The sequence below is a fragment of the Scomber japonicus genome, chromosome 14 (assembly GCF_027409825.1).
Source record: "Scomber japonicus isolate fScoJap1 chromosome 14, fScoJap1.pri, whole genome shotgun sequence".
Lineage (NCBI taxonomy): Eukaryota > Metazoa > Chordata > Actinopteri > Scombriformes > Scombridae > Scomber > Scomber japonicus.
The window spans coordinates 8,548,595-8,575,824 of NC_070591.1; the positions used below are offsets into that span (position 1 = coordinate 8,548,595).

Genomic DNA, 27,230 nt, shown 5'->3' on the forward strand with positions numbered 1-27,230 from the left:
CAGAGACACACACACAGACACACAGGCACACACACACCCAGCTGTCTCTCGTGCCTTGAAGTGTGCTGAGAGGTTGAGATGTTGTTGGGTGGGTGGGTGCACCGGAGGGTGGGTGGACGGGTGGGGGGAGCTGGAAGGGAGTTTACCATGAGAAACCAGAGCTCAGAGTTCACTTGCCGATCCACAGTCCTGTCCCACAACACATTTTGACTCCAAAGTGACGGCTGCAGCTTTACTGCATATGTCTGCCTCTGTGTAATGAGTGCTGATAGGTTAGCTTAGGACCTGCTAACTGGTTAACAAACCATTATTAAACTGATGGTGTAGATTTCAGGGCTGTTTCTACAAACGTCTGGTTGGTGGAGATATGAACCTACCAAAGGTCCAGATCTTGCTGGCATTGATTCTCTGTGTATTTCACGGTGAGTCCTCCTCTGTGTGTGTGTGAGTGTGTGTGCATGCATGTGTGTGTAAGTCTTAATATTTCAAATCTTCTTGGTTATGTTTTTGGGCTAGCTGTCACAGTGCAGGTACTGAAATTGTCTCAGAAAACAGGTCAATATAGTCTTATACAGCTGTGAGTGTTATGTTCTCCATTAAGCTTGTATGTGTCAAAATTAAGACAAATTGAACCAAAATGATGTGTATGTTGTTAAATGTGTGTTCTGGGTAAGGTACTGATCTCTCCACAGACTGTACTAATGTGTCAAGTGGCCATGCTCAGCTTCCTAACACATGGCCAGGCCACCATAAAATGCACACTAGGGTAGGCAATATGAAAAAAATCCTCTATCATGGTACATGTAATTTAACTTCAGGGTATTAATATACAGTTTATATAGAGAGAGTTTACAGATAAAATAATATATACTAAGAAATATTCAATTTCTTGGCAAATCCAGTGAATTAAATAATTGACGAAATTAACGTGCTTCATTATATTGATGCAAATTTGTAAAACTCCACTATTTACTGATTTGCAACATTTTCCCTCAATATCCTAACATAACGAGAGGTATTAAAGGGATAGTTAGCACAATATAAAGATATTAGCAGTGTGAGTAAAGATCATTATCTTATATGTTACTGAATCGTATACAATTCATATCATTATACTAGCCACAACTTTTCCTCACATTGCTAAATAAGTGAATCTTTAAATTTGATATTCAGCCTGTTGCTTTCTGTGCAACTGTGTTAGCAATTGTCCTTCAGGTATCCTAAAAGAAGCAGCTCAGCATTGTTGGCATTCCTCGCTGCATTCATATTTGAGGCATTTGCTGTAGCTGATGTGCTCTCAGGACTCTCTCCCACAGTGATTTATAATCAGTGAAAAGTTATGGATTTAGTGTCTTTGTTCAAGGCCACTTGGACGGGACAAGTGCTTGTTGATGAGCACACTGTTTCTTAGAGGGATTCACTCTGTCACCTTACAAGGACTTGATAGTCAAACAAGTGAGAGAAAAAATGGATTCACAGATCTAAACTCAGTTTGCCAAATATTAGTTAACAACGTGATGCTGACAGAAGCAAAAAGTCGAGGCAGCACTTGGACTCTTATAGCTCATCTTCCAAATCAGCAGCAGTTGCAATGATTTTTTTTAATTTAATGACAAAATAATTACATTTGTGAGATGAACATGAAGTATATTGTGAACTTTCTACACCATCACTCAGGCTATCATTAGCGCAGCAGAGCAGCAAACTCCAGCAGTAACAAACAAGACCAACACACACTGCAGCATTTAAACAACTTAAACCAACGACTGTTTCACCTCAAAAACTGCACATGTTCGGCATCTTGAATAACTTTCCCCAGAGCTAACAGCGCAGCACAGAGGCTGCTCTCCGCTGCAGTTAATAACACAGTGGAGCACTCTGCCCCCCCGCCCCCCAGTTTGTTATTCTCACACAGGCAGTTCACACAGTTAGCTATGCAAAATAAAAAAGGCAGCAGTTCATTTATCTTACATGCACATTATGTTTCACATTGTGCTATGATTGACTGGTGACCTGTTGAGGGTTTAACTGGCTTCTCGCCCAGTGTCAGCTGAGTTTGGCTCCAGCTCCCTTAGTGACCCTCTAGAGGATGAGCGGTAAAGGAAATGGATGGATGGATGTTTCATATTGTATTTCAGTGGAATAAGAACAGCAGTAAATGGTTTGGCACACAGTATACTGGATCAAGAGACTGAAGATAGTGCCCTCCTTTTCAATCGATACCATAGAGGATCAATTCTGAATCAAGTCAGACACCAAATAATCAAATGTTTTGCTCTTGAAGTTAATTGTAAGCTTAACCTTGTCCATTGATCCCTACAAATTATTACACTGCACATTAATTAAATGCTCAAACCCATCTATTCCACGGACTGCTGTGAAACGAAGACTGTAATTATAACATAATGTGGCCAGTTTATCTGGCAAGAAGTGAAAAGCAAAGGAGGAGACCATGACTTAAATGACTTCAAACATCAAATTACATGAAATATAATTTAGCAGGAGGAAAAAGGTACTAAATACACGTATATGCAAAATTAATAACTGAAATGGCTTTAATGCAGGTCAGGATATAGAGATGTAATGAACTCACCCTGATAGGCAGTATCATGCAGTTTAATCTAAAATGGCTAGGAAAGAGTTCTGTTTATGTTAAGTCGGTGCTTTATGAATAAACAGCATTTTTTTCCCCATTTGAATGTTTTATTGGTAATATACCTGATTTTTGATTATCATGCACTGAATCGGTCTCTTTGTTCTGTCTGTACGAGCCTTCAGTGTCAAACATTCAGTGTCCAGAGAGATTCATATAATCTAGTATTTTATTATTGTAGTTTACTTTTCTTCATTGATTTTGGCAGTGGCCAGTTTTATGAAACATCAAAGACAAAGTGATGTGATAGTGAAACAGAGGTGGATGAATGGATGCAGCCTGTAAGCCACCATCATCTGGGACATTATCTGCATCGCTGCAGATGTGCAATAAAAAAAGCTGTTAGGTGAATCATCTGAAGGTCTTTATTCCCAGATGCTAGATGTCCTCTTTGAAAATTATTGATTATATGTGTTGTCTATTAAATCTAGTATTCCAGTCTCAAAATATGATTGTTTTGTCTCAGGTTAAATCAGTCAAGATCTCCAGATGACAGATCTGATGATGTAACTTTGGAAGTAGCATCCATGCCACTGTTTTGAAAAAGTGCCATAAATAAGTAAATATGTGGTATTTTATTTTACTAATTTGGTCAGGGCAGCTTATTTTACATGTACATGGAGTCTAAAAAGCAAAAGATAATAGGATTTTTAGTATCACAGCAAATGCATCAGGGTTGCCTGTTTATATATGAAGCCTATAAAAATATGCTGAATATTTATGATCCTGTTGTTTTATAATAACTATCATCACCCTTTTCCATATGGTTTATATGCTGTATGAATAAAATCAATATGACGTACAAATGAGGCCATTCAAAGCGCTTCACAAACAAGAAAGAATTAATGGCTGCTGAAAAAATGTGTGATGAGTGATGCCTGAATTCACAATCGTAATGAAATTGCAATCTTAAAAACAAAGATTCAGTTTGCTTTGGTCTGTGGAACAGCCTGAATAAAATTAATCAAAGTATGTGGAAAGATCCAGGATTTCATTTCATTTTAGCATTATTTCCATTATCAGGTCAGTTAGGACTGCAATGAATGTCAACAAATGTCTAGAGCTTTATCACCAACCCAAAGATACTCAGTTTACTGTCACAGAAGACTAAAGAAAGCAGAAAATATTCACATTTGAAAACCCAGACTCTGGGTATTTGAAACTGCTCTTCTAATAAATGACTCGATTTTCAAAATAGTTAGTAAATGTAATAGATAGCAACTCATTGATTAATTGACTAATCTTTGCAGCTCTACATACAGTACACAGAAACTTATCCAGTTCATTTATCCACTGAAAATAAAAAATAATGCCATGTAGCAAGAGATATTTCTTAAAAAGGAGAGTAATTACATGCACATCATGTAGGTGCCAGCCAGGCTAAACAGAAACACAGCATCAATTAAAAAAGGTCATGCATGCACACTTACTCCAAGTTGCAAAAGTGTAATAATGACAAAGTTTCATTCCTACTTGGATCTTTATCAGGTCAAACTGTAACCATATTTAAATATCATGCCATTAGGCTGACAAACTCTTTGATGGCAGGAGTGGTTAACCATCCAAACCACCCAGGGTGAAACAATAAACAGTTTAATCAAGTATGTAGTAGGCTACATATCACTTTCCCAGCCTGTCATGTGACTCAAGCCAGTGACATTTGGTCAAAAGCTCATGGACTTAAATGCAACTTAATACAACTTAATACACTCAACTCCTTGTTGGTTTTCAGCCCGGCTGTGTTACAAAATAGAAGTGAGCTTTAGCTTTAGTTTTATTTTGCAGTTTGCAGTGACATAGTTCAGTGTTGTGCGGAAATAGGAGTATAGGCAATGATTGACAGCTCCAAGTGGCTCCTCTGTCCCGCCTCCCGTCTATTTTAGTCCGTGGGCAGATCAAAGCGCGCTCGCAGGACAACAGACAGTCTGACAGAGACGGTGGCAGACAGCCAGAGAAATGAACATCAGTACTGTACACAACACAACCAGAGAGCGAGAAAGAAAGATCCCAAAAGAAGCTCTGAAAGGAAACCAAAGGACAACAAACAGCTTGTATATGCGTGTGTGTGTTTGTGTATTTGTGTGTGTGCGTGTGTGTGTGTGTGTGTGTGTGTGTGTGTGGGTGTGGGTGTGGGTGCGTGCTCTGCTCTTGCTGGCTAAATGAAACAAGATCTTAGCCTGCTCAGTTCAGGCTGAGTGTGGATAGCCAGCAGATTCCAGAAATAACATGCAAAGGATGTAACACAGATAGCAGCACGACGCTAATCTGCTGGGTCATATTAAAACAAAAGTACATGTGTTAACTGCGATTACATGAATGAAGGTGATGCAAGAGGCCACTTGTAGTATAAAGTATAGCTTACAAGCAGTGGCATGAAAAAAAAAATCAATTTCACAGCACATCAAAATTTTTAAATGATGTTTCACAAGACGAATGTCAGAGTGTGCACGCAAATCCCGATAATTATGACCTTGCAACATCTAGTACGGCCTACACAAGTATCACTTCTAGAGTTTCAGCTTGTTTGACTGTTACCATGCTAATAATAAAACAACAGTGCCTTCATTCACACATAAACGCAGGCCAATCCTAATAGTGTGAGGATAACCTTTTAATTAACATAACTAGTGGTGTAATGCTGAAAATATGCAGTGGTGTGATGCAGAATATTTGCAGAAACACATTAGTTGTTGCCAAATAAGTGTTAACATAAAGTTGGTGTAGCAATGTTAACCGTCATGTACAGGAAGTTTAGCCTTTAAAATGAAGTATTTAAACATATAATAAATGTCTATAACGCACTATAATAGTTGATATAACTGATATAACAACATTTATTTATGTACATTTATTTTAAAATGATAACTTCTCCTATACCAAATGAGTGTGAACATGAAGTTGGTGTAGTAATGTGCAATTGGGAATGATATCAGTGTCCGGATATATTCCTAAAACAAGAAGTTTAGCAACATTTTAACATTTAATTACAGTTATTAGTTGATATAAGAACTTGTAAAGTGTTTATTAATGTACATTATTCAAAAACAATTATAATTTCTATGCCAAATGAGTATGAACATAAAGTTGGTGTTGCAATGTTAATCCTCATGTACAATTAGGGAATAAAATGACATCAGTCTATGAATACAATCCTAAAACAGGAAGTTTAGCCTTTAAAATCAAATGTGTATAACAGACTACAACAGTGAGCTGATATAGTGTTTATTAATATACTAAAGTGTTTATTAATGTACATTATTTCTTAACAATTATCACATCTCTTTTGAAGACAATATTTTATTTTATTAGAACTATGTTTAACTATACAGCCCTTCATTATCTGTTTATACACCACCTTTCTCTCATAGGTCCCCCCAGGACCAGTGGATCTGGTCTCCGCTTTTCATTGCATGTCTCTCAGGTATAGAATTTTTATGTATGGGTTCACAAAGACACAGTTTAAGAACAACTATGAGTCTGTTGGCTGGAATCACCCACCTCGTATGAAGAGGTGTTAAATACAGGTTAACTATTCTGAACTCTAACTGATCCAGACTTAATGTCAAGTGGATTGGCCTGAGCTGGTTTTCTCGAACACCCTCTAAGCACTCAGATTAGCCTCGCTCCAAGGACTTATACAGAAACGGACCTGATCACAGACAGCTCATGGTACATTCAGTGCAGAGGCTTTTTACCAATGTGGAATGACAGTCATTTGACTGCTGTTGCTGTTGATCTGTCTGTATCAGCCTGTTCGCCCCTGTCTGTCATCTGATAATACCTCTCTCTTCCTGTCTTTCTTTCCTTCCTGTGCATTCTCTCTCTTTCACGTTGAAGGGTTTCGGGTTGCCAGTAAGCTGGGGAAATGTTTGTTGTGTGAATCACAGTTAAATGCAATCAGTTGGCTTCCCTGTAGCGTCAGTGGTGATTCCAGTTCCTGTATGAAAACATTTGCGGGCACATGGTCATCAGCTGGCTATGGTCGTACCTCAGAACCCAAAATAACATCCGTGATGAATGTTGTGTGAACCACAGTTTGTGTACAGCATATATATTACATTGCTGTGATTAGTTTGAAGATTATAAAGTTTAATTCAAAACTTCCACTGTCAGAATTAGTTTTTCCTTCCAATACCAATCACTCAGTCTAGCCAATAAAAATAGTTTTTGCCTATAAAATCATATATATTGATCTGGAAATGACCAAGAAAACGACTGATGAACACACTGAGAAGTGTAAAAATATTTTCAGTTCATTATGAAATTGGCAGGCTGCCACTGTCTAGGTGATTAATGGGAAATACTGCACTGCCTGATTGATCTCTGACCTCAAGATCGGACTCATCACGTCAAAAAATAAAGGCTTACTACCTGACAGATTGTTTTTTTATTCTTTTTTGACCTTTATTAGATAGTGGGCAGGGAAGAGGCAGAAAGGGAACATTAAGAGAGATGGGTAGAACAAGGGTGCAACAAAGGGCCCTGGCTGGACTCAAACCAGGGACATTGCAGCTACATGCCATTTGCAGTAACCATTCAGCTATCAGGGCATTCCACCTGGCTTAATTTCTGTGTGTGTTTGTCCTAGGTCCAGTATTCTGCTCAGAAGATGAGACTCGTCTGGTGAAACACCTGTTCACTGGTTACAACAAGGTGGTTCGGCCTGTTAACCACTTCAGCGACGCTGTAGTGGTCACCGTGGGACTGCAATTAATACAGCTTATCAGTGTGGTAAGAAGGAGAGAAAGTGCTCATAACTGAAAACTCAGGAATGAGATTTGATCATGTTTTTACCATAAAAACACACATAATCACTTCTGGAAAGAAAACTGTGACAAATCTAACTTTATATTCAGATTATTCAGAAACCTGCTGCCAGCATTTCAAAACTGTAATATGGCCAAGTTTCCTTGGCATGATACTGCAATTTTTTATTGGAAGAAGGAGAAATTACATGGTTGATTCTACACTTTTGCATCTCACAAAATGCAAGTAATTAAAGTGATATGGCATGATGCTCACAAAATGTTCACGTGATGCCTTCGGGGGACTTATAAATACATAGGAGTCTTGTTGGTAAAGACCATTTGTGATTCAGTTACTGTATATTACATAGACAAGTAAATTAATGATCACTGCTATACTATCCCTATGAATGCATAAGGATATTCTACGCATTTGCTTTGAACTGCGTGTCCCTTGTGAAAGACTGTTGGGTCACCATGGAGAGGATCACTGCTGCAACTCTGAGTGACATGAGCTATACTTACATTTGCTGGAGTCATTTTTATTAACAGTATTACTTTCTCCTGAGCACAAACTACTGCTTCGGGTATTAGCACTATAGTACTTTAAAGCCCTGTGAGGTGTGCACGGCAACATGTCAAAACACAGCTTTAAAAAACACAAAGACGAATCTCAGTATGACATGGCTGAAAACACGACATCCAGTTCACAACATGGCTAAACACAAAAATGGGATTAATCAAATTCATTTACAGCAAATAACACCATCAAAATATAAGCAACCAGTTCACTTCATGAGAGAAAAAGTCACAGTAACCCATGGATCACAAAAAGTAAAGCTATGCCACTGGTACTGGAATAAACCAGGCAAGTCTGAAAAACTCAGTCAGTCAGTAAGGTGAAGATGAAATAGTATGCAAAAGCCCAGTGATGTGAAATAAGCAACATCACAAAAAGTGACACTTCCAGCATCATTTCTTTCCAGTTCCCTTATTTGCAATATACTCAAGAAGCAAGGTTTAGTGCTTTTGACTTTCACATACAGCAACAGAATAAGCATTTGCATAATGTGATGCATTGGGAGCTAAAATAATGCAAACATACTCCAAAAACACAGCAAAGACCAAGACCACATACGCACACATCCAGCCACAGTCCTTCAATAAGGACACAATGCAACTGGGTCACCTTAAGGTCATTATGACTTCATTTAATAGGCTCGGCGGCCTGCCACCCATTACAGGGTCACAACAAGCATGCAGCTGGTGGCACGGCGGCCACAAAACACAACCAACACAAGCAACACCAGCCCAAAGCGAGCTGATGTTCCACTTACTGTTCGTTGCTCTTCAACTGGGACTATGATTAGTCTCACCAGTCGTTGACAAGTCCGTTTCCATGCATTAATCCTGTATAAAAACGAGAGAAAAAAAGACTATTATATTCTCCTGTCTTCTGGTTGCAGTACCCATCTCTACCACTGGGTGTCTCTCATGGACAATTAATTTAAAATTATTCCATAAAAATGCTTTACTACTGCTACCAAAACATGTCATTTAGTGTGGTAAACAATTCCCAAAACACAACTATTAACATTGACTGGTGTTAACTAACTTACCGGCAAGTTGTATCGGTAAGCTGACAGCAAGGCGCGGTTGTCTCCATCTCCAAAACATTTCCAAACATTTGGGGTTTTACGTTTATATTCGGTGTACTACACTTTTAGAGTAACTTTATCTAAATGTTACACACACACCAAGTTAGCTCATCGTCTCCTGTAGCGAGAGTATTAAGGAGAAATTACGTTAATTAATGGTCATCCATTGCTTGACCCTTGATTATTAAATGTGGTCGTAAAGAGCGCATGCGTCATGGCGAGCACTTTGACCTTACTTCGCGCCTCTTTTTTTTTCGTTTTTTTTTTTTTTTTTTTTTTATTGATCATAAAAAATTCAAATGACATGTTCTAAAAGAGCATAAAATAAATGGTTACAAGCAAACATACACATTTTATTTAGTCATAAAAGCTTTTAAAAATAATTGGTGTTGATTCATTTTCTTATTCATTTTCTCTGCATCTCTCTCAGGATGAAGTTAACCAGATTGTGACCAGTAATGTCCGTCTCAGACAGGTAAATATGAGCACAGTTCATTACAACAAACCATTCATTACAACATCACAATAAAAAAACTGTATTGTTGTTGATAGTATGTTTATGTGACATTCAGAAATTATGCCACATTTAGAAATAGGTGGCCTGCAGTTACTTCTATAGTTCAGTCAGTTAAGGTTCAGTTTTTCAGAACTTGCAATACTCAGCTTGGCTCATAATGCTTTTATCAACAGACACAATGTGTATTTGCTCATATAACCTAATTTTCTAGAAATTAATGTTGTATAAGGTGTCACCATACATACCTGTGACACCTGTACTGCACCCAGTTATCATAACTTACATCTAATCAGTTGTAGGATTAAGCTGTAGTTGCAATCCATAAGTTATTCTTATCACATATGTAAATGAACTATCTCACAAATTAATTATTTTAACATACATGTTTTCATAAGGAGAGGGCTATAGATAAGATCTATAAATAAGCTTGTATTTTTACAATGAAAGAAGTGAATATGATTTCATTTTATTTCAAATGATGCTCAAATGGGAATACTATTATAATGAGCGTTGTCGGTACATTAGCGGACAGAATGATCAGAGGTTTTTGCATTGTCATCCCAGCAATGGGTAGACGTGAACCTGAAGTGGAATCCTGATGATTACGGAGGAATCAAGAAGATAAGAATCCCTTCGACAGACATTTGGAAACCTGACCTGGTGCTATACAACAAGTAAACATAAAAAACACACATTATCTTTATTTTTGTATGAAAACTGCAATTCTATACAGCACATCTCTCTTCTTCTCTCTCACACTCTTTCTCCCCTCTGATCATGTTCTCCTCCTTCTCGGCAGTGCTGACGGTGACTTTGCCATCATCCATGAAACTAAAGGCCTGCTGGAGTACACTGGGTTGATAACATGGAATCCTCCGGCCATCTTTAAGAGCTACTGTGAGATCATTGTCCTCCATTTCCCATTCGACCTGCAGAACTGTAGCATGAAACTGGGAACCTGGACATATGATGGACTGCTGGTCGTCATCAACCCTGTGAGTGTAACTTATACATTTATAGGTTTGATTCAGGCATTTATGCAGTCTGCAGAACTACAGAATGAAAAAAAGTGTGAAGAGTTGGGACAAACGGTTGAAACACCACAGTTTAACATGCATTATTTCCTTTTCTTCTGTCTTTTAGGACAGTGATCGGCCAGACCTCAGTAACTTCATGGAGTCTGGTGAATGGGTGTTGAAGGACTACAGGAGCTGGAAACACTGGGTGTACTACACCTGCTGCCCCGACACACCATACCTGGACATCACCTACCACTTCTTGATGCTGCGTCTGCCTCTCTACTTCATCGTCAACGTCATCATTCCCTGCATGCTGTTCTCATTTCTCACCGGACTGGTCTTCTACCTGCCTACTGACTCTGGTACGTAGATTTTGGGGTTTTTTGGAGCGTATACACAAACATCGACAATGCAATCAGGTGTAAGATAAATGTAAGTATGAATTTGAGCTGGGCATCATAACCTATTATGTAAAAGTAAACTGTCCTGTGTGTCCATCTGTCTCCAGGTGAAAAGATGACTCTCTCCATCTCTGTTTTGCTGTCTCTGACTGTGTTCCTGCTGGTTATCGTGGAGCTGATCCCCTCTACCTCCAGTGCTGTTCCTCTCATAGGGAAATACATGCTCTTCACTATGGTTTTTGTCATTGCCTCCATCATCATCACTGTCATCGTCATCAACACGCATCATCGCTCGCCCAGCACGCACACCATGCCCGCCTGGATCCGCAAGGTTGGTGTTTTGTTTTACTTTTGATAATCTAAGATGGACTGCTGTATGTAACTAATAAAAATCAGAAGTGTAATCAATGTCTGCATCTGTCTGTCGCTCAGGTCTTCATCGAAACCATTCCCAACATGATGTTCTTCTCAACTATGAAGCGTCCCAGTCAGGAGATCCGACAGAAAACTCTGTTCCCTACTGACATGGACATCTCTGACATCTCAGGCAAGGATCCAGCTACATGACAAATCACACAAAATACTTTGATGGATAAGTGTATATGTGGTGCTTTACATGTTTTAGACAGAAAGACAGATTTTGTATATTGTGGACTTGTTATTCAAGTGAGTGTCAGTGGAACCATTTTAGTCAATGCCAACAGACTCCAGATGTGAAGAAACTGATTAAAACATGAAACTAAAAAAATATATTTTCTGTGTACAACCTGCAGGTAACCCCAACCCCACCAGTGTCACGTACCAGTCTCCCATCGTTAAAAACCCTGATGTTCGCAGTGCCATTGAAGGGGTGAAGTACATCGCTGAGACAATGAAATCAGACGAGGAATCTAACAATGTAAGACAACTACTGCATGAATAATTGTTGCAAAAGCATCAATCCTCTAACCCTTTAGTGAGAGACTCCAGGAAGTCACTAAGCCCATCCAAAAAGTAGTCCAGGGCATGACCCCCTCACTTGCAGATGTAACATGTTAATTAGTGAGCCTTGCAGTTGCTGTTAGCTCAAGTAAAGGGTTCGCTGATTCCTCCTCTTACAAGTTTTCAAGACATGAGAGTAGTGTGGATCTCTTCAGCTAACTCACTGCAGGAAAGCCACATTTTCCAAAAACTATTCTTTTAACTTTCCAAATAGTTGCATTGAAATCTGTTTGTTTGTTTTTTAGATATCCTGCTAATTAGATAAACAAATCCAAACAGTTTTAACAAACCAGATGCTGCTTTAATGACTGATTATGGATGCCCACAGTCATTAAGTCCCCAAGCATGATTTGCTCTCTTCCTCATCTGGTTTCGTTCTAGGCGGCAGAGGAGTGGAAGTTCGTTGCCATGGTTTTGGACCACATCCTGCTCTGCGTGTTCATGGCTGTGTGTATCATCGGGACACTTTGCGTCTTTGCTGGAAGACTCATCGAGCTCAACACGCTGTAAAGGCCCGACCCATAAAGGATTCATAAATGTGTGTGTGTGTGTGTGTGTGTGTGCGTGTGTGTGTGTGTATGTGATCAGAATAGATGTCACACTTGGAGCTGCGGCTGAGAAAGTGTTTGTCTTTGTGTCTCTTTTTACACACAAACAGACACAGTGTGAGTTGATTTTAAAATGCTGTAATGCGTTCTCATTCTTGTGTCACCTTTTTGAATGTGTACTGAATATTTACTGACATTGAGACATTGAGGAGACTGCAGTAAAGGGCAAATCCAGGCATCTCGGAGGCTTGAGTCTCATGGTGTCGGTGGGTCATACTTGAAGCTGTTCTTGTCACTAACAGTTTTTCTGTTGTTGTTTTTTTCTACAGTGTTTATTGCTGCCACTCAGTCTGGCGGGCTTGATGATTGTATTTTATTACTGTAAACAAACAATAATGATCAATTTCTTTTGTCTTTTTTGTGGTTTAAATAGAAAAAAAAGGCTTTTGAGAATGGATGTGATATTCTGACTCCATCCTATCAGCCAGTCGAGGGCATAGACAATCAATTAAGAGTAAAATCTATGTAGAAACAAACACAGCTACTAATTTCATTGTATTTAAGTCCAATTTTATTGCCAGTTTTATATACTGAGTCTGGTTGATGACATTGTCTTGGTCTTTGAGTGCAGGCGAAATATTTTCCAGTCTGGAAGTTTTATTGTTTTGTTTTGCTTGACACTCAATTGACTTCTGAACTTCTCATTCATATTTATGTTGTCGAAGGTTGTGAGTTGTGCAAAATTCTGATAATTTCTTCTCATCAAATATTCATGATTGAGTGGCAAGGTTTTGTCACTGACTGGTGTACAGTTTGTTAAGGGCTCATTAGTTTCCAATATTGTTTTTTTTGTTGCAAGATTTTCAACCACAAACTGAAAATCTATTAAAAAACAAAAACTATGAGCCTGAAGTCTGTTTTAGGTAGAGTTATTAGTGAATGTATAGCCAACGAAGGCTGCTCTGTAAGTTGTGAGTGGAGATTTTCCACCAGTGACCATACCTGACTTCAAAGTGATATGAAGTCAGTCAGTTTTTATTTTTCTTTTAATGAAAAAGAGATTAAAGCTGAATTGTGTGTTTTGTGCAGATTCAATTGTGCCAAAGTAACAAATAAAATCTGTGGCATAGAAAAGAAAATTGTTTAGCAATGGATGTGAGAAATTCAATGAAATCTAAACTTTAAATGTCATTGCTGCAGTGTTGTTGCCTGCGTCAACAGCGACTAGCTGAAGGCAACTTGATTTATTTGGCAGCTATGATTCCTTTTTGACGAGACAACAAGACTGTCCTTTTAGTTCAGTTTGATGGTACAGTAATGTTCTGCTGTCATACTGTGCTGATAATCTGTTGTCATGTTTCTTTTTATATTTGCAGTTGTGTAGATGTGGAATAGAGTAAACAATAAAGTCCTTTGTTGTATTATAATGGAAGTGTTGTCCAAAATTCAAACTTCTCAGATAACATATTGTATCATTGAATCTTACATTTGTATATAGTCATCTTACAACTTAAAAACAACACTACTGTTGCTTCTGATTTGGACTCATGGGATGTCACACATGGGTTACAGGTGGGTATAGTAGCTAGTATATGAGCTTACAGACTTGTAAATTTGGAGCAAAAACCAAAATGATCTATGAAATAAAAGGGGACAGCATTTCAGAACCACAACAGAATAACTTGACATCATTAGTTGTTGAAAAACTTTATTAGGCGTGCCATGTGCACACTTTATGATAACCAGCATTGGCAGAAATGTATTTAATAAATCTAGCAGAGCAAAAAAAAAAAAAAAAAAACAACCTACAAATTGTAAATAAACATATTACATGTCAGTGTGTAAGACAGCTTGTTGAGAATTGTATTAAAGTGACAGCTTTATGTATGTTTTGCCACATTTTTCATCACCAGTACACATTATGGAGTATAGAAAGCTTGTTTAACACTGACAGCATTCATCTGACCACAAGTCAGTGAGCTCGTACAGGCAGAAAGATGCAATGGCCGTCTGGTGAAGATAAATAACAGGATCACAATAAAATGTCAAGCTGCTGTCGAGGATATTGGAGACTTTCAATTCATTACGCTCTCCTAAACATTCAGCAAAGGTTTGTCCCAAATACATTTAAAGCTCCCATGTACAGATTCAGAGGGTTGGCCCAAACCATTAAGGGCAGCTCCTGTAAAATAACTCTGGGTCGCTACGAGGTTTCAAAGAGGTCAACAACCAATTAGTAACAGATACAGAATTAGTCCAAAAATTTAGAAAACAAATTAATCCAATTACACACTTTAAACAGAACTTAATGTGTTGACTGTCTATCCCACAAGAATATTTAGCTCACTTAAGTTTGGTTGTGTTTCTGGGACCACACCTGTATAACACAAGTGATTAGACATATTTACATTTGCATAGACACTTACTTACTTTTTTGGCTCTATGTTAAATCTAAATAAAAGTGGTTATCAAAAACACTATGTGCCAGCAGTGGACAAATAAAACCTCCTTAATTTGATGTTGCTATGGTAGCTACACAGATGGCAGATTACACTGTAAACCAATGAAAATAACAGCAGACATTAGAAGAGAACAATTTAAAAATGTTCAACACATGCTTATCTGCAGCTACATTAAAAGCTACATAACCCAAAAACAGGCCAATAATTAGAAATTTAGTTTTAAATGTTTTAAATTAAACAGTGCAGCAATATCTTAACTACAAATTAAAAACACAATATGGCCAAATAAATACTAAAAGACTCAGTGCAAATTAAATTAGGAAAGAAATAAAAACAACGACAGAGCATTTGGCAAATAATAATAATAAGAACTACAGTTGGCAAAAACTAGATAGCGAAAAATCGGCAGTTTTAGCTCCAGTCTGTTAGTTTCTTGACCCATCAGATGTTTAGAGGTTCACTTTAATCAGACTGCTTCTGTGTAAATACTGTTAGCTGAGTTTGACAAGCTGCATCTCAAAAGGAAGACCTTCATAAAAACCAACACAACAACAAAAGCTTGATGAGGAAGTCAAATTATTTCTATCAAGTCTGGATGATTTTGTAGACCTGAGGAGTCCACATGTTCTTTCTTTCATCTGTCAGTATAAAACACACAAAAAGCCCACTAACAAGCATGTGTCTACGCTATGAACACACTGACTTCATGTATTTGGTGCTACACACACTGCTCTGTTCTGGTGAGCTGCAGTAATAAATGGGTCATTTAACACTACTGTTGTTTAACCTTCCTCACCAACAAAAAAAAAGGGGAAAAAAGGCATGAATGGTGAACAAAAGTGAATTTACACTATTTCTGCTACCAGCGAGGAGGATATTAGCTGTGTTCTTGGTAACTGCTCAGATACATCTTGTCAGGAATAAGCTGCTAAAACATCATGAAAAAAAAAAGACTTAAGAAAACCCAGCAGGATAAAATGTGTACCGGTACATGCATCAGTATTCAGTAAAAATGTGAGTATACCAAAATTATCTTAGATCTTTAACATTTAGGAGTCTGTATGGAGGATTAAAAAGAGGAGATGAAAAAGTCATAGCAGTACTCTTAACTTAACAGCATACTTGTATCTTGTATATTCTGTAAACACGATTTATGTCCTGATTCGCAACAGGTTTGTTTTAAAGGTGCAGTGTGTAAGACTTAGTGGCGTCTAGCTGAACGGACTTGGCAGGAATGGAATATAATACTTATAAATATAATGACCTGAAAATAAAACTCATTGTGTTTTTTGCTACCTTTACACTTAAATAGAGAGTAGGTCCTCTTCAATGGAGCCCACCATGTTGCACCACCATTTTTTCTACAATAGCCCAGAGCGGACAAACCAAACACTACCTCTCTAGAAAGTGCCTTTTGCATTTTTTTTTCGCATTGGTTGCAATCTGCTATCTCACCACTAGATGTCACTAAATGTCACACACTGGTCCTTTAAGATGCACTTTGTAGGATTTTGTTTTCTTGAGAACTTTTTTGTACCGTTGTTTTTACCCAACAAAAAAACAATAAATAACATGTGTGTACCACATTTATATATTTCCTTTATGAGTAACTGTGATATTAAGCAAAAATATACACAAAACCAGACCGTGTGAAGAAATAAATTACCGAAATAAGAGTTGATGGAAGAATTTTAGATTTAAGCGTGTTTTTGTCATTGCTGCCATTGGTCAACCAGCAACAACACTTTTCATTAATAATAAATCATACAGTGGCCACCTACTTTAAAAAATAACCTTACATTGTAAACTCTAAAATATTAACCTATGTCAGTTTTACCAGTTCACCACATGTAGAGCGCTATCAGCAGCCGACTACCCTATCTGGAAACAGCCTTCGGATTAAAACTACAATCATCAGTCTAACACTTTCCCCTCCAACAACCAATCAAACTGTTAAGGCCATGATATGTTGGCATCATTTTTAGGCAATACAGTTTGACAATTTCAATAATGTAAAATTTCACAAGTAAGAAATTTGATTCTCATTTTTTTTCATTAAGACTAAACGCCATTTACCGGGAGCAACATCTCTATCATCACCTTCCCTACCTCCTTTATGTCAGTATGACGGCTTTTGTCTTTAAGGGTCACAAAAATGCTTAAACTTGACACTTGCTACTGAACAGTTGAATTTAGGCACACGGGGAAAAAAAAAGAGGGAAATTAGACGCTTCAAACTAAAAACATAAGTGATATTTGTGATGCTTTTTTTGTTGCAATCATTCCATATTGCTTTAAAATGCCACCTGTCTATCATGACCTTTAGTTTGGACAGAATAATCAGTCGTTCCTGGTCCGCTTCTGGACTCGGCGACTATGACGGCTGAGATTCTGCCTCACAGGTGGGGCTGTGACTCTGTTCTGATTCCACCTCCATCTCCTCCATCTCCTCCGTCTCCTCCTCCTCCGCCTGAACCACATCTCCTTCTTCTCCTACTTTATCCACCTCCGCCTCCTCCCCTCGCTGCTGTTCTTCTGATTGGATCTCGCTCTCTACTTCTTTGGTGAGTCCTTCGTCTTCCCCGATCTCTTTCTCATCTGAGGAGAAGAAGTATGAGTCAGACATGACAAAGCAACAGAAGAGACTGCAGGGTAAGAGAAAGGTAGAAAAGTAAGAGAGAAAGCGTGACCATTTAAGATTATGTGAACACTTTGCAATCCATCAAATGATTGGTTGTTGGGAATTAAAATTATCTTTTTTTTAAGTAGCAGCATTCCTTATGTTAATGTATAGAGTTCAACAACAAAGCCTCATGAGAAAACTGTCAGCATCAAAATCAACATCAGAGGCTCTGCTGTTTCACATATACGTATGTTAACAATATAATTACATTGTTAGAGTCATTGCAACTTAATAAAATGATTGGCATGTTTCACCGCGGAGCTAATACGAAGCAAATTATTCATCAACATGCACCCTCATTTGCATACTTGAAGATTAATTCTGGTACATGGAAAATAATCTATCCAGACTCGGGTATAAAAGAAGACTTGAGCCCTGTTTGAACAGGATTAATGTTCCAGGAGGGAATATAGAGACAAAATATTAGCCATGTTTTTTGTCTACTAAACTGTTCTGGATCACACAGTCAAATTACAGATGGTTTGTAATAATGGAGGATAGTCTGAGGGACAAAATGTGTCACCTGTTGTACTTAAAATAAACAGAAACACAGGTGTGATTGCATAAAACCTCAAACATATGCTTTAAAATACAAGCTGTTTGTACAGATGGGACTTAAACTTCAGAATGAACAACATGTTCACCTGATCGGAGGTATTTGGCACTGATTAAAACTGGAACTGGGGGAAATGTGTTAAGAGTGGAATTAAAATAACTAATCAGTGCTTTAATGTTAAAATCACTTAAGCTTTCCTCAAAGAAATAAATCCCATCCGAATGAGGATTAAACAGAAAAATCACTTTGTGCACAAAATATTAGACACTCATGTTTGTTTGTTTTTTTACATTATTGATCCAACCCAACAGAATTTCAATCTGTGCAATGTTGGGTTTTTTAAAGCACAATTTAGACATAAATGTAGACTGAACAAATCGATCAATTACGAAGTCGGTCTAAATATTTTGTACACTCAGTGAAGACCAGATCTGGGTCAAAGAAGTCTATTTTTATTAGGTGGTTTGTTTGGTGTTTCATATGGTACCAAATATTTCAAACTGATCCACCAATACTTCATCAGATTTCAGTTAAAGCATTCAACAACTGTGATTTGCAAAATCTCCAAAGTGGATTTCTATGTGTAAATACTATTTGACCCAATTCTGGCATAGACATCCAGGAAATGTGAAACCCCATTGTAGCTTCAGTGTTATCAGAAGTAGCAAAGTGTGATAGCCAGTGGACTGTGCTCTATAATGTTATGGATTCTACAGAGAAGAAGATTGCCCTATTTGGGAGCGAATCAAATCAATTAATCAGATTAAATTCAGCTAAATTAGACAAGTGCAGGGAGAGAAGGGGCTGGGGGAACCTGGACTCTGCAGAGGTCGGATCTGAGGTTTCTTTGGACTGTGCTGGATCTGGAAACTGTGGACCTTATTCCACGGAGCCGGAGCCTTGGCTAGAGGTAAGATCACACTGTTAAACCCACCGGTCTCATGAAAAGGAAATGTGCTGTGGAACGTTTGTGAATGTAAATCTGATGGATGCACTCTGAATTTCATGCTCGTTGCTGTTTCTACTTGACTAACGGGTATAACACACACACTCTTTAACAAGTATGCCACTCAAAGATATTTGTTTGTATTCTTCCCTTCAACTGGTTAGATCATGTTGCATCACCATGACAACAAACAGGAACATTGTCCTAATCTGGCAAGAACCAGGTCTGCAAGAACATAAACTTTTCTATTGATCTCTTTTGGTAAAAAATGATCCATTTCAGATAGTGAGAGATCACTTTGAAGGAGATGACTGGTAGACTAGATCTCATTTCTCAGTTGAATTGCTTTTTGCGGCAGAAGATAATGATGATGATGATATTTACAGGTGGTGCTGTCTCACCTCTGCTGGCTCCTTGCTCACTAACAACTACAAAGTCGGCATCATTAAAAGAAGGGAAAAGAATCAAACACAAACTAATGAAAAAGGTCAACTGGAGCTCTATGCTAAGAAGCATTTGACACAGTTGGTTAGGACATGGAGTAAGCTACATAAACAAAACTGTGAGTATAAGCATGTGTAGGTCTGTATCAGGAATGTAGCACAAATGTTCAGTGTCAGTCCCAAATACAACTTGTTCTCACATATGTGACTCAGACCTGCTTTTTTTCATAACAGCATAAATCACATGGAATCTGATTTGGGCCACTTTCAAATGTGGCCCTAAATCAGATACAGGTCTGATTTTTTGCAATGTGACTTCAGTCCGAACAGTGATAGTGGAAGTCATGCAACTTAACGTCACTCCAGTCCACTGAGTGTCTTGCCATGAGAGTCTTATGGAGATAGTTTGGCAGATGAAGTCAAAAGAAGTCCCTGATATCCTGAAATTTTGGTTTGAAATCTGATTCCAATTTTCTCAAATGCTTTTTTGTCTGATCTCAGATGTTTATTTCATTTATTTTGACACAATTTTAACATCAGTTGTATATAGGAATTGCTCCACATCAGCTTTGCCCCCGACTTTAACAAAAACACATTTTTTCATTTTGTTGTTCCCAGACCTGAGGATACCTGGTTTTGTTTGTTCCTGCTTGCTGCTTGTGTCTGTTTGTCTCTGTTTTTCTGTACCTCCAGAAGGGGGCGTGCTCTCCTCTGTGTCTGTCCCAGAACGTGGTGTTGGTCCTGGGGAACGTGATTCTGCACGCAGCCTCTTCTCATAACTAAACTCTGGAAGCCTGGGAGCTTGAGGGCGTGTCTTCCTGGCTGGGTTGAGGAAGTAGCAATATGCACAACGGAAAGCTGGGGAGAGAAACCCCAGTTTGTCTTACAAGGAGTTCCTAAAGCTTGTAACCTCAAAAAATGACTTGTATCATGTTCTCTCTTAACGGTTCTCCTCACTAAATGTGGTAGTATGTTTCTTACCTAGATATTCAAACTCTTCTTTCAGAGCCATGCCGTTATGAGAAAAACACTGCTGGCAGATCAACGCATATCTGTAGGAAAAAAGAAAGTTCAGAGGGAGAAAGATTGCTTGAGATCATAAGTCTGTGATATTTAATGCATTCCAGAAGTTATCTGGCAATAGGTAATATCTATTTGTTTGCCCTCAAATGCGTCAATCTGTACGTATGGCCAAATATGTGCAGCTAACTCGCAAAGTATGGAGTGTGTCTGTGATCATATGAAAAGTTATGACAGCAGTAGATCTGCAGTTGTAGACATTATGGTGTATGCCATCTATTTTTACAGTAGGCAGCAACATCAACATGTCTTCATCTGGATCTCTAAACTCATACAATTTGATACTGATCCAATACTATATAAAGAGCGGGGTAGCATGGGTAGAGCTGGTCTGACAATGACTGAACACCACTCCCTTGTGGAGAATCTGCAGACTGCTAAATTAGGATGTGTCTTTAGTAAGTTTAGTAAGTTACTTCCATGAGGTGCTTTACATCGAAAAAAAAAAAAAAAAAAAACTGTCTTTACCTGTTTTGTGGTCCGTCTCCTACCAGGTATTCAATGACTCGGTCCACCGCTCCCCTGTCTTTGGGTAGAATGGGTCTTGCTAATGGAGGACCTGGTGGATGCATTCCTGCAATATAAATATTAAAATATATATAAATATTTAATTCCACAGCCTTCTGATGATAACTGGATCCAACTGAATCCAACAAACCACAAACTTAAATCAAATAACCCAGCTACAGTTTATAATAATAAATTTTTCATAATTCATTAATAAAAGCTGTTATAGAGAAAAGCACTTATTCCAACTTACCTACACCAGGTATGGGGGAGCAGGGGGTCCTGGGTACTGCCCCCTGGAGGACAGAGGCAGACAGAGCAGATCTCTCCGGTGGTCCTCCTGGAGCTGAGAGAGGAACAGGTTCTGTAGGGAGAGCAACATGGGATAAAGATACAGACTGATATCTAAAGGAACTAAGTCAAAGGCAACTGATCTTGCTCTGTATTCCAGTTGCCTTTGACTTAGTACTTCGCCCGTAACCTGACTGACAGATTTGACTCACAGCTGACAAGTTCTCACAGTCTACTCACGGTTGACTGTGTAGACAAACTGTGATCCTGTGACATACTTCCTGAAGTATCTCTATCGCCTTACCCACAGGTGTGCCCCCTGGTCCCAGTGGGGGCTGTGCTCCACGTTGGGGAGTCATTGGCATGGGACCTGGGGTGCCCATTGGCATGGGACCTGGGGTACCCATTGGCATGGGGCCTGGGGTGCCCATTGGCATAGGTCTCATTGCTACCCCCCTCTGCCGAATCTCTGTGGAAAAGAGAGGAATTCATTAAAAAAATATATAATTAAATGAGTAACTTCTTGCTGTATTTCAGTGACAGAGAATCACTTTTAGTAATTCTTGTCTTCACTGCCAGCACAACTCTGTCCTGAGCTCCTTAAAACTTCACACAATGAACTTGTGATGTGGCGCTTTATCTTTTGGTTACGTATTTATGCATGAGTCGTACCTTGCCCTGGCCTGGGAGTCATCTGAGGACGCATTGGAGTCGACTCCAGCTCCTAAAACATAGCAACAGTGAACAAAACCAACAAATGTCAAACAAAACAAAACTTAAATAAAAGATACAATTAAGAAACATTCAGATAAAACAATAAAATAGACAACAGCACTCACAGCTTTCTTCTTAGCATCAGGATCAAAGCGTTCCAGGATGAGTTTGGCGTTTTTGTACGTCTCAGTTTCCATCACTTCCTCTAGCTGGAAGAACAAACCAGGTAATCTTTACTTCTAAAATCAGGGCAAACCTAGACTAGAGTCATTCATCTGATGTCGAGCAAAGACTGAATGAATATATATATAAAATAGACCTAAAAAAAAGGTGTTGACATGAGCCATCAGTGTTGAAGACAAGCAGAAATTGAAATGTTTGACAAGTCGTCATTCTGACGACAAGAAATACTATTTTACATATGAAAATGTATTTTGCCTTTAGATGAGTTACACTCCGCATCCCATAAAATCCCAACTCTCTTTAAACAAGTCAGTAAAAAGCCACCACTGGACTGTGATGGATTGGACACTTACAATCTTTTTCTTGGAAACCTTTAAATCTTCTAGTTTATCATCTAAAAAGAAACACAAACAAGTTTGGTTAATTAAAAAAAATCTAAAATCAATTTCATTTCCATTCACTTCTGCTCTGAAATGCTGAAACAGTGTATTCTCAATACATGGTTAGGGTTAGGTTAATGAGTTTGTATTACAAAGTGATTAGTGTGACACTTTTAGGGTTTAAAATACAAAAGCTGTTGGTCTTTAAAGGCAGCCTATAAAATCAATGTAGTATCATATGTTGCTATCCCATGTATGATTCAGCAGAATAGTTTACCACTATAATAAATATGCAACATTTATTGTAAGGCATATGAGGTTTTAATAGGATAAAGAGGTGAACAGAGAGGGACTGACTGAAAACTTACTGTTTCTCTCAGTGCGCTTGGAAAAGATAAAAATCAACAACCTCCTGATGAACCACACTCTGGTGAAAAGAAAGAAAAAAAGACCAAATAAAATATATATTTATATGTTCTCATTGTAGAGCAGAGCAAATTCATGGACAATAAAGACATAAAATGCAGAATACCTTGCATTCAAGAAACAGGGTGTTAAAACAGTATTTTAAGATTATTTAATAACCAGATTTAAAATGACACATCTGTACTTTGCAGAAGATTGTGAAGGATCATGTGAAACCGCACGAGCACTCACAGAACTGGGTATATGAAGAAAGGCAGGGCCATGGCGAGTCTCTCCAACCATTGTTCAGGTAGGTAGAGACAGTAGACGATCAGAGAGATGAGCAGGTAGAGGACTGACGAGTAGACAAGCAACCGGCCGACCCACAGCTGCAGAAAAGACGTACACAAATACAACGATGAGGAACAAGGAAACAAAACCTTGCCTATGCTTTCCATATTTTACTGAGCTTACCTTCTGCAAACGCTGGTTTTTGGCTCTAAACTCGTCCAGCTCTTGAATCTCCTACAAGAGACACGTGGGAGGTTAAAGGTTATTTAAACACTGACAGAGAATCATTCTTCAATAATCAAATGTTACATAGAGCTCACTGCCTTTCTGTTTCCAGGAGAGAGATTTACTTAGATTTTAGTCATGTTTTATTTGCCATCTGATTTAATTTGGGACCCTATTATACAAATTGCAGTTTCGGCTTGGTGCCAAATCTCATCTACAATGAACAAGTGGCCATTTTTCATGAAGCAGGATAAATAAAGCTAACTCAATAGCTATGCTGACTTAATCATGGAATGTCTGCCTTATTTTCTCTATAATCCAGATCTCAGCTGACTGCATAGACCCATTAAGAAAAGGATTACAAATGGGGCTTGTGGGCAAACATTTTCTGTGCTATAAAAATAAAATCAGATGCAATATTTAGTCAGTACCTTGTCCAGGTTCTCCAGCTGCTCAACCGTGGTTGGCTTTGCCTGGATGGAGAGGGAAGATAAGAAAAACATCATCAGGTCCTTTAGAATAATAAAACCTGGGTTTCTCTGTGTCACTGTCAGCCAACACATTCAAAACTGACTGATTCATCAATAAAACAATCAAACCTGTTCCTGTAAACACAACGCTAACTTCTGACTTATATAAGGAGTCATTTCCTGGTTCATGGAAATATCTCAGCCACAGTAACAGTAAATGAAATTCACATTTTAACATTTCTTTACATTTAATCAATCATGAGTGTCCCTGTTTGTACTTTTTCCTCCCACGCATACTGAAAAATTAATGAACTCAAAAAGCAAAAGGTTGCACTTTCTAATGCTCAGTCACCCTTGCTGTCCTTTGGTCTCACTCCCTCCACTTCCCTTTAACTTCTCTAGTATGTCTAAAAATAGCTGTGTGAATTTTATCCAGCCCGAGCGCAGACGTGACGGCTATGGCAGCCAAATTAGCTCGAATACTGCCGTGTCATAGGAGGAACACAGGAGCACAAAACTCTATTATGTATCTGTGTTCAGGAATAACTTTTTTTGGCTCACTGTTTAAAGCTTGTGAGGTGAAATAACTCAACTGTCAAATAAGATCAGATTTCAACAGATTCAGGTACTGTGTGTTAAATCATTTTAATCATGAAGTGCTTCGGATTTCAAGACTTTTGAAAACACATTTAGAGAAATCTGCCTCAAACCAAAATGGATAAATAAAACCAACAAAAATTCAGCAACTTGGCTGACCGGGTTAGAGGGTCAGTCTTATTGATTTCTGTCTATCTGCAATTGTTGCATGTATATTTTGCAACTTATTTAAAGATTTCTACCATTACAGGTTGACATACTGCAAAATGTGTCTGCTGTTTATTGATCAAAATCCTTGTGATGCAAACTAAGCCTCTAAATGTCAGCGCCAGGACTTTTATTAAGATTTTTATGAAACCTGCATTTGTCTTTTCAAATAATTGTTTTCTGTTTTTCTTTTGTACTGTTCACTCCTCTGTTTCACCTTGCTTGACTTACTGCTTACCTTCCATCGGGATATCAGAGCTCCCATATCTGCAGATTACAGCGCTCTCCTCTTTGATTCCTTTGGTTTAACTATGAAACAGAAAGTCTCTGTTAAACAAACATGCTTTTAGGTCAACAAAACACATAATTATTGCCATTTAAAGTTATACAATTTATGCTGCTCATGTTAAACACCGCATTTAAATCTCTTGATGACTTTTGCACTTATATCATCACAGGATTTAGTAAGCCGCCTATAGAATAACTGGGCACAATGGTGGCTGCTGTTGTTGCTGTTGAGGATTTACTGAGAAAATCTTTGCTTATATAAATTCAGGAATACCACAACCATGAGGCTGCATAGTACTGACAGACACTCTACTGTGAAGTAGGACTTCTGCTTAAAACTGTCTGAATTAGGAGATGATTCATGTTGAACATCATATGATTTTAACAAGGCGAAAACCAAAACTACTGACTGGCTCTTGTTTTATTTCTCTACATAAAAAAAGAACTCGTCTTTAAGACAAGGTATCATTTTTAAAACTTATGATACCATTACCAATCCAAGTACCCTTAAAGTGATACCGATACCAACTGAGTACGTCATTTGATACCCATCATGTGAATGGAAGCATTAAATTGCATGAAATGTCACCACTCCTCCACATCTAAATGATTTCATGCAAAAAGGATTGATTGCAGGTATCGTTTGACGGGATACTTTTCAATAATACCTGGTGTCCATTTATTTCAAGTACCAATGCACAGCAATACTGGTCTTACAGGTTATTATTACTGCAGCTCCAACATTGGCTCCCATCTGTTACGTTAATCACTGAGTATTTTGATCATCGATTTGTCATTTTTAAAGAAGAACATTTCTACATGCACTGATTTCAGCTGCTTATACAAGTGAATATTGTCCTTTGTCTTCAGTCCTCTATGATAGCAAACTGAATATTTTGGGGTTATGGATGATGGTTAGGATAAAATTAGATATTTGAAGACATCAACTTGGGCTTTGGGAAAGAATATTTCTCACCATTTTACAGACTAAACAACTAACCAATTAATCAAGCAAATAATTGACAGATGAATCAATGAACTTAAGCATTAGTTATGCTAGTTATGACAACATCTAAGACTCTTTGACTGGATATTATGCAAGCAGCATAACATGACTGAGTCATTTTTATTCTGGCCTAAAAGCTGCTGTTGTTGTGGTGTCTTTAGTTAAACAGTGAGGAAACCAGGAAGAAAAGTTCAGTGCTAATAAGCAAACTGCATGCCTTGCAAAGATTACCAGCAAAATACTTATCTTCTACTTGGTTTTTGCTGGTTTGCACTCTTGGCAATAACATGATTCCCAGTAAATGCATGCTAAGTTAATGAGCTCTTTAAATGTTTGAAAGTCTACATTTGAAATCGAAGACGGTAATTTAACTACAAACCCTAACTATAGTAGCAGGGTAAATGGAGGTTAGAGGTTTAGAGGTTTATAAGTGTATTTCCTGTTTAGCATATTGGCCTAATACACAATGATATAATTTCACTCTAGCAGCTGGCTAACATTAATTGCTCCATCACAACACTTGGACATCTCAAGCCACAGTAATGTAATTCAACCCTCATTGCACCTGGCAGAGAGGCTACTCACCTCAGATTTAACTTCAAAAACACCTTTAACGTGAATTTAGCAACAATGTAGCTTAATTGTTTGAAAGCTGATGTGGTCACCTAGCTAGCAACTGCAACAACAATAACACCAGTAACGTTACGGAGCCACGCTGTCACTTCATCGACATTTTGGCCTTTAATTAGAATAAATACTTACATTATAAGATGTGTCTGTGTTCCTGTAAGCTGCTCATGTAGTCAGGTTAGCGTAGAAACACGCAAACAGCGGACTTTAGCGCTCACTTCAGCTCTGTGTGACCTGAACTGACATCTCTGCTGCAAAGCGAGAGTTGGCGCGGCGTGCTGTTGACGTAAGTGACGTAACCCGGGAGCATGCGTTTCCCAGAGTCCTTTGCGTTGTAGTCTTTT

The 27,230-nt window shown here is 38.3% G+C and overlaps 2 protein-coding genes across 2 annotated transcripts; one reads left to right on the top strand and one right to left on the bottom strand.

The window, feature by feature from the left end:
• Positions 1–367: 367 nt before the first annotated feature.
• Positions 368–12,537, top strand: chrna1 (cholinergic receptor, nicotinic, alpha 1 (muscle)). Its single transcript, XM_053333609.1, has 10 exons — positions 368–422; positions 7,242–7,384; positions 9,487–9,531; positions 10,138–10,247; positions 10,373–10,568; positions 10,717–10,954; positions 11,101–11,324; positions 11,426–11,540; positions 11,767–11,891; positions 12,356–12,537. The coding sequence occupies exons 1-10, from the start codon at positions 368–370 to the stop codon at positions 12,482–12,484; spliced, it is 1,380 nt and encodes a 459-aa protein (XP_053189584.1). The 3' UTR covers positions 12,485–12,537.
• Positions 12,538–18,790: 6,253 nt separating this feature from the next.
• On the bottom strand, positions 18,791–27,137 carry lnpk (lunapark, ER junction formation factor). Its single transcript, XM_053333608.1, has 15 exons — positions 27,019–27,137; positions 25,201–25,271; positions 24,120–24,161; positions 23,647–23,697; positions 23,425–23,561; positions 23,136–23,194; positions 22,741–22,781; positions 22,330–22,413; positions 22,163–22,214; positions 21,795–21,959; positions 21,453–21,563; positions 21,161–21,266; positions 20,594–20,664; positions 20,243–20,470; positions 18,791–19,127 (listed from the first exon to the last, which is right to left on the bottom strand). Exons 2-15 carry the CDS (start codon positions 25,225–25,227, stop codon positions 18,997–18,999), a joined length of 1,305 nt encoding a protein of 434 aa, XP_053189583.1. The 5' UTR covers positions 25,228–25,271; positions 27,019–27,137; the 3' UTR covers positions 18,791–18,996.
• Positions 27,138–27,230: the final 93 nt, after the last annotated feature.